This window comes from Heptranchias perlo, chromosome 35 (genome assembly GCF_035084215.1).
Source record: "Heptranchias perlo isolate sHepPer1 chromosome 35, sHepPer1.hap1, whole genome shotgun sequence".
Taxonomy (NCBI): domain Eukaryota; kingdom Metazoa; phylum Chordata; class Chondrichthyes; order Hexanchiformes; family Hexanchidae; genus Heptranchias; species Heptranchias perlo.
The window spans coordinates 4,837,657-4,845,309 of record NC_090359.1 but is presented as its reverse complement, the minus strand read 5'-3'; the positions used below and the strand labels follow the sequence as shown (position 1 = coordinate 4,845,309).

Genomic DNA, 7,653 nt, shown 5'->3' with positions numbered 1-7,653 from the left:
AATAACCTCCACAGTCTACCTGCTGCCTTGACTGTTTTCTGGTGTCTATCTTGGTATTCAAAAAGTCTTTCTCCAACGATTGGCAGGGATCAGAGAATCTTATCAACACTGAGATACTAAACATCCTCTGTTTGACCGGACTTTTTTCACAAATGGATTATTTTTTGGAAATAATCAAAACAAGAGGTCATTCCCAAAATACCCCGGACTGCGAGCTGAGCACAGGACTGTCTAAAGCAGCTAACCGCTATTGGGCAAGTGCACGGTCAAACCGCATCTGTCGACAGATCATGCCTGGGTCGTATCTGGTGAAGAATGGCTACATTAACTTACTGTTAAGACGGGACCAGAGCGTGAAATGTTTCACAAAATATTAAGAGTTAAAGATGCCCAATATTGGATTCTATAGAATATGAAACAAAATCCCTGAGAATGTTAGAAAGTGTGAGATCTTCTCATCTAATTAATTTGACCATCATTGCGAGGGGATATTTCACTCCATTCCTCAACTCCTCTCTGAATTTCCTTTGGGTCACTGCATAAATAAAAGTGTTCGTGCAGCAACTCAGGAGCTGGAGCATGAAGCCGATTTCTCCTACAAATGTGGGCAGGGGAACAGGATATCCCAAATAATCCAATCGTCTCAATACAGAACACACCATGAACACCACCCATAACAGGATGAAATTCCCCGATATAACAAACAGTACAATGATAGATTTCCTTCGGTTCTCCATCTCTGGGTCACTGGAACTCTCCCCACTGCTCGGACCCCGGATTCTCCTGCGGGCTCTGCTGGCCACTAAAATGTGTCTGACCGTTAATACATTGAACAGTACAATCAAAAGAAATGGAATGAATGGCGTGAAAATGTAATGCATTAATTCAATGACCGCCCAGGCCAGCGAACGAGATACTTCGGGATTCACGCTGCAAAACCAGGGACTGTTGGAAAGCCAATACTCATTTTGATACAGAAAATACCAGAAAATGTTCTTCAAGCCGCTCAGCACGGTCACTGTTCCGAGAACCACAGCCGCCGTCTTCTCGGTGCAATATTTAGTTTTCAGCTTCTGGCAACAAATGGCCACAAATCGATCAAAGGTGAAAGTGACCGTGAACCAGACTGAAAAATCCGTGACTGCATACAAAAGGACGGCGTGGATATTACACACTCTAATGACCCGCAGAAAACTAAATTGTTCCCAATAAACAATAGGAATCTGCCTTAACATCAGATCGATGATAACGACCAGTAGATCTGCCGCTGCCATGGCCACGAGGTAGCGAGTGACACATTTGGAGAGACCGCACTTTCCGCGAGACAGGATAACAATCGTCACCACGTTAACTGTAAGCAAGACGGAAATAGGGAAATGATTCACCAGACAAAGTGAAAAAAAACTAATTTGATGCGTTTCCAGTGAAATAAAGGAAGGATCAGATGATAGATCAGGGATATTAATGTCCTTCAAAATAAACTCAAATGCCCTAAGAATTTGCGGCTTGACTTTGCCTTCAGTGATGGAATCTGATTATTTTAGCTGTGACGGGTTTTGCAATCAGGGTAATGAATCGGCAAATACGTGAAGCAACGGGATCAAATGAAACATGGTTCAAAACAGAAATTTAATTTCGAATGAATACAGAAGTAACCAAATGGAAAGCTCGAGCCTCACCGACACCTGAGCCAGAGTGGGAAGGAAAAGCTGAGATGTTTGCATGTTTGAATTACAGTCTTTGCGCGTTAGCTGCTGGGGTGATACCTGGATTTCATGTCCCGAGGTGGGGAAGGGATATAAGCACCCGGGGTTGAAGAGGAATGATGGAATCGCTGATACCTTTTGTGAGGAATAGAGAGAAAACAACACCCATTGTTTTTGCTCATACACTGACTCTGGTCACTTGTTCAAGGCATTAAGAACATCATTGCAATTGCACAAATCACAACCGTCCACCCAATGTTTTAATATACATAAGGGATTGGAGTATAGGAACACAGGAATTGGTAGATCAAGAAACACCAAGGTCCATCGAGTGCACCTTCTACCTTCCCGGTAATCGCATGATGCAACGATAATGGAGTTGGCAACAAATCATAGCAATCAGTCTCTGTCAATTAATGTACAACAGACCAAGACAGGAGGAGAGGAAAGCCCCATGTTTGGGAACCATAGAAGCAAAATCACCTTTTTCCCTCCCAAGCATGTTAAACTAACCATACGTCATGTCTCATATTACTCATTTACTGTCCCCAAAAATTTATTTTCTGGAAGAAACCTCGCTAATGAATCAATACTAACTGCTTCCACTGCCTCCCGAGGGAGCCTGTTCCAGAGATTGGCCACTGAAACACAGAAATATTTTTTTTGCAGCTTACTTTTGACTTTATCCCCCAAACTCACCCTTCAATTGCAGGCCTTGCCCTCTACTGTCCTATCGTTGTGGACAAGGTGAAACGGAAACAGCCTGTCGTCGTCCACATTATCTCGTCTTGAGATAATTATTCCACTTTTCCTCTCCTGGTCAAAAATACTAAATATTTCAATCCCTGTTCGTTTTATATATTAGAAGTGAGGTCCAGTCTGATACTCTGCTCCCTGATTCCCAATGATCAATCATTGGATGAAAGGAGTTACAGTCACGCTTTGCTCCGTGATCGGCAATTAGATAGTCAGGGTCATGTGTGATGCTCCGCATCAAAAATACAAATGTAGAAAATGATAATATAATGTCGTTAATTTTGCAGGCAAGTTTTATAATTACATTAAAGGTAACATTTGTAACAAAGAGCATTTAAATTAAATTGTGGATTAATATGACTTGTAATATAATACACCATAGAATCATAGAATCATAGAAAGTTACGGCACAGAAGGAGGCGATTGGGCACATCGTGTCCATGCCGGTCGAAGCGAGTTAACCAGCTTAATCAGACTTTCCAGCACTTGGCCCGTAGCCATGTTGGTTACCGCACTTCAAGTGCAAATCTCTCCTGTTTAAATGAGTTGAGGGTTCTGCCTCCACCACCCTTTCAGGGAGCGAGTTCCAGTCTCCCATGATCCTCCAGGTGAAAATATGTCTCCTCAGTTCCCCTCGAATCCTTCATACCTATCTGTGATTACAAATCGATCTGAATTCTCGTCAAAAGTGTTAATCTTGCTCTTTCCCTTCAGTAGTGCGAATTCAATAAACTTCCAATTCATACAGGGATTAATGCACAATAAAATATTGAATGAGTTTCACTATCAGAATGCGATCCTTAAATTGATTGAGGGTCCCGATCAGAGAAACGAAGCACTGTACCTGACAGGCACGGGATTAGATTTTAATGCAGATTAATTATTAGAAATGAAACCATTAAATGATTTGAATAAAATAAATAGTAGCTCACTGAACCATTCTAATTTAACCATTCAGAGACAGTGACACCAATGTAGACCATGGAGCGGTGGAAAGCGAAAGAGTTGAACCAGATTGGATCATCAATGCATTCGTCATTTATCTGGTAGGACACATCTGTACAACTAAATAACTAACTATATCTGCCAAAATTGCAGACCGTGTGAGATAATAAAACATTTCTCACTTGTCAGTCGGACTCAGTATTTACAGCAGAATGCACACTTTTAATTAACAGAAAGATCCAGTCACATGACGTGTGCTGCAGTCTGAAAAAAGACCGGGATCTTAATAAGATCGCCTGGAATGTTACTAATAATGGCAACTAAGGGCACACTTTTCATTGAACTGACACCAATGAATGGGAATTCACATCAGTGGACCATGGGCCATTATCAAACACACACAAGAGTAACGGAAAGAAAGAAATAATTGCCCTTTAATAGCGTCTTTCACAATCTTAGAACCTTCCAAAGTGCTTCACAACCAATGAAGTTGGCAGTGCAATCACTGTTGTAATGTAGGGAAAGTAATAAAATAAAGAGATGAACAGGCGGACAAAGAAGCCGCGTGCAGATAAACTCGGCTTCCTGAAGTACCAGGTGCAGATAGTAACTTACCCGGGACACCGAACGCAGCCAGGATGGGGTAGTAAATCTTTTGTATGTCATTAAGCGCCCATAGAATCTGAAGCTTGATCATAAAACTCAGAGACATTATTTCCCCTCCAGTAAGAAGCGATGATTCAATGGTTGGTCCTGATGCTGGGATCAGTTCTCCGATTGACAACTGAGTGGATTTTCCTTAATTATAGCAGAGCGAATTCAACCGTTCGGAAAATGAGGTCCCGCGCTGACTGGGTTTAATTACAGTCACTGAACAAACACTCTGTTTACACAGGAGCTACTTCAGAACTTGTCTTCCTGGGGACGTGAATGTCCACGAAAAACCTAAATATATCGGTTGGTGATACTGGGCAACCACGAAAAACCTAGATATGTAGACTGGCTGCATCAACATACCCCTGTAAATCCAGATATATCAACTGGTAATCCCAGTAAACCCCGATAAATACAGATGTACAGGCTGGTGATCCCAGTAAACCCTGATCAACTCAGATATATTGGCTGGTGATCCCAACAAACCCTGATAAACCAGAAATACATGTTGTTGATCTCAGTGAACGCCGATAGACTCCTATATATAGGCTGGAAAACCTGATAAGCCCTGAAACTAATATATCCAGATATGTAGGCTCGTGTGTCAGCAAACTGTGATAAACCCAGTGATAGGAAACAAAGAGTCGTGGTGAACGGTTGTTTTTCGGATTGGACGGAGGTGTACATTGGAGTTCCACAGGGGTCGGTTCTGGGACCACCGCTTTTCTTCATATATATAAATTAATTAGAATTGGGTGTGCAGGCCACAATTTCAAAATTTGCAAATGACACAAATCATGGAAGGGTAGTAAACAGTGAGGAGGATAGTATTAGACTTCAAGAGGATATAGGCAGGCTGGTGGCATAGCGGACACGTGGCAGATAACATTTAACGCAGAAAATGCGAAGCAATACATATTGATAGGAAGAGCGAGGAAATGCAATATAAACTAGAGGGTATAACTCTAAAAGAGCTACAGAAAGAGGGAGATCTGAGAGTATATGTGCACAAATCGTTGAACGTGTCAGGGCAGGTTGAGAAAACGGTTTAAAAAGCAGACGGGATCCTGGGCTTTTTAAATGGAGGCATAGAGTACAAAAGTATGGAAATCATGATGAAACTTTATAAAAGACTGGTTCTGCCACAACTGGAATATTGTTTCCAGTTTTGGGCACCCCACTCTCGGAAAGATATGAAGGCCTCAGGGAGGGTGCAGAAGAGATTTCCCACAATGAGTTCAGGGGTTTTAGTTGCATGGTTAGGCTGGAGAAGCTGGGGTTGTTCTCCTTGGAACAGAGACAGTTGCGAGAAGATTTGATGGGCGTATTCAAAATCATAAAGATTCTAGACAGAGTAGATAGAGAGAAACTGTTCCCATTGGCGGAAGGAACAAGAACCAGAGGACATACATTTAATGTGATTGGCGAATGAACCAAAGGTGACATGAGGAAAAACATTTTTTTACACAGCGATTGGTTCGGATCCAGAATGCAGTGTCCAAGGAGGTGGTGGAGGCAGATTCAATCATGGCCTTCTAAAGGAACTGGATAAGTACTTGAAAGGAAAAAAAATGCAGGGCTGCGGAGACAGGACGTGAGCTGGATTGCTCTTGCATAGAGCTGGCGCAGATTCGATGGGCCAAATGGCCTCCTGCCGTGCTGTAATCTTCCTGTGATTCTATGACTCTATATTGTTCACAGTAATCGGTAATAAACTACGATATACACGGTGGTGATTAAAGTTAACCACAATCAATCAATATAAATATATATGTGTATATATATATATATATATATATATATATATGTATGTGTATATACATATATAGAAGTATATACATATGTTTCGGCTGGTGGCCCCCGCAAAACCTGATAATCTGAGGTAGAAAGCCTGGTAATCCCATTGAATCCAGTGATAAACCCAAATATATAGACTGATCATACAAGAAAACCCACAGATGAAGCCAGATACATCGGTGGTTATCCTAGTAAACCCTACAAGCCCGGATATATAAACTGGTGACCCAAGCAAACCCTGATAGACCCAGGTTTATAAGCTAATGATGCCAGTAAACCCGATTAACCGAGATATGTCGGCTGGTGATTTCAGTCAGCACACGAATCAACCCAAATATATAGATTTGTGAGCCCAGTAATCCGTCATAAACACAGATATAGAGGCTGGTGATCTCAGTAAACCCCGATAAACCGAGATAAATATGCTGGTAATGCCAGTGAACCCCGATAAACGTATATATATGTTGATGATCCCAGTAAACACCAATGAAGCCATATAAATATGCTGGTGATGGCAGGAAAGGGCCTTTTTAAACACAGATATATAGGCTGGTTATCCCAGCAAATGCCAATAAACGCCAATATGTAGGCTGTTTATTACAGCAAATGCCGATAAAGCCCGATATATACGTTGGCGATCCCATTAAATTCATCCCCTTCCGCCACCACCTCAATGAATTTCGAGCTCGACATTTTGCTGAGCTCTTCTTCCGTCGCCTTTGCCTCCGCGCCCACTTCTTTGGACAGTAATCCCCCCCCGCCCCGCACAGCGGACCGTTTCTCCCCTCTTCAGAATTCTCGTTCCACTTGGACCCCTTCCTCTGGCCTCTTACCCTCTCTTGAACTTTTCCTTCGGAACTGCCAGCGTGACATCGGCCGTTTGTAATTCTCTGCTTCTCCCATTCACTCTAACCTACCTCCACCTGAACTTACAGAACTCCGTTTTTTCAGGTCCAACCCTCAAATTGTCATTAAATCTGCTGAAAAGGGCAGCGCTGTTGTTGCGTGGCGACCAGACCTCCAACTTGATGAGGCTGAACGACAACTCTCCGACACCTCCTCCTACCTTCCCCTGGACTCCGACCCCACCGCCAAACACCAAGCCATAGTTTGCTGGACCGTCAATGACCTCATCTCCTCTGAGAACTTTCCCACACGTCATCAAACGTCATATTCCCCCAACCTATTTCCCACGATCGACGAACAGGACTGCCCCGGGAGATGCATCATTTCAGACTGTTCTTCCCACATGGATCTTATTTCTTCTCAGCTCGACTCTAATTTTTCTCCCCTTGTTCAATCTCTTCCGACTTACATCCGCGTCTCCTCCGACGCCCTCCGCCACATTAACAGCTTTTCGTTCCCAGTCCCGAATCATCTCCTTTTCACCATGGACATCCAGTCTCTCTACTCCTCCATCCCCCACCTTGATGGCCTGCGGACCTTCCGCTTCTTCCATCCACCACCACACTTCTCCGATTGACTGAACTTGTTCTTTCGTTGAACAACTTCTCCTTTGACTCCACTTAGTTCCTCCAAATAAAAGGTGTCGCCATGGAAACCCGTATGGGTCCTAGCTCTACCTGCCTTTTTGTGGGATACGTGGAACATTCCTTGTTCCAGTCCTAATCAGGTCCCAACTCTCAACACTTTTCCGGTACATTGATGACTGTATCAGTGCCATTACCTGCTCTCGCCCCGAACTGGAAAAATTCATTAAGTTTGCTTCCAACTTCCACCCTTCCCTCGACTTCACACGGTCCATCTCCGACTCCTCCCTCCCCTTCCTCGGCGT

General features: G+C 43.2%; 1 protein-coding gene across 1 annotated transcript; it reads right to left on the bottom strand.

Annotated features, from left to right (window-relative positions):
• Positions 1 to 455: 455 nt before the first annotated feature.
• LOC137301991 (probable G-protein coupled receptor 139) lies at positions 456 to 4,119 on the bottom strand. The gene is made up of 2 exons (XM_067971705.1): positions 4,023 to 4,119; positions 456 to 1,351 (listed from the first exon to the last, which is right to left on the bottom strand). The coding sequence occupies exons 1-2, from the start codon at positions 4,117 to 4,119 to the stop codon at positions 456 to 458; spliced, it is 993 nt and encodes a 330-aa protein (XP_067827806.1).
• Between the last annotated feature and the right edge of the window lie 3,534 nt (positions 4,120 to 7,653).

Coding starts and splice junctions, on each gene's coding strand:
- LOC137301991 (XM_067971705.1), bottom strand. CDS start 4,119: ATGTCTCTGAGTTTTATGATCAAGCTTCAGATTCTATGGGCGCTTAAT. Junction 1,352..4,022: donor GGCTGCGTTCGGTGTCCCGG/GTAAGTTACTAT, acceptor TCTTGCTTACAG/TTAACGTGGTGACGATTGTT.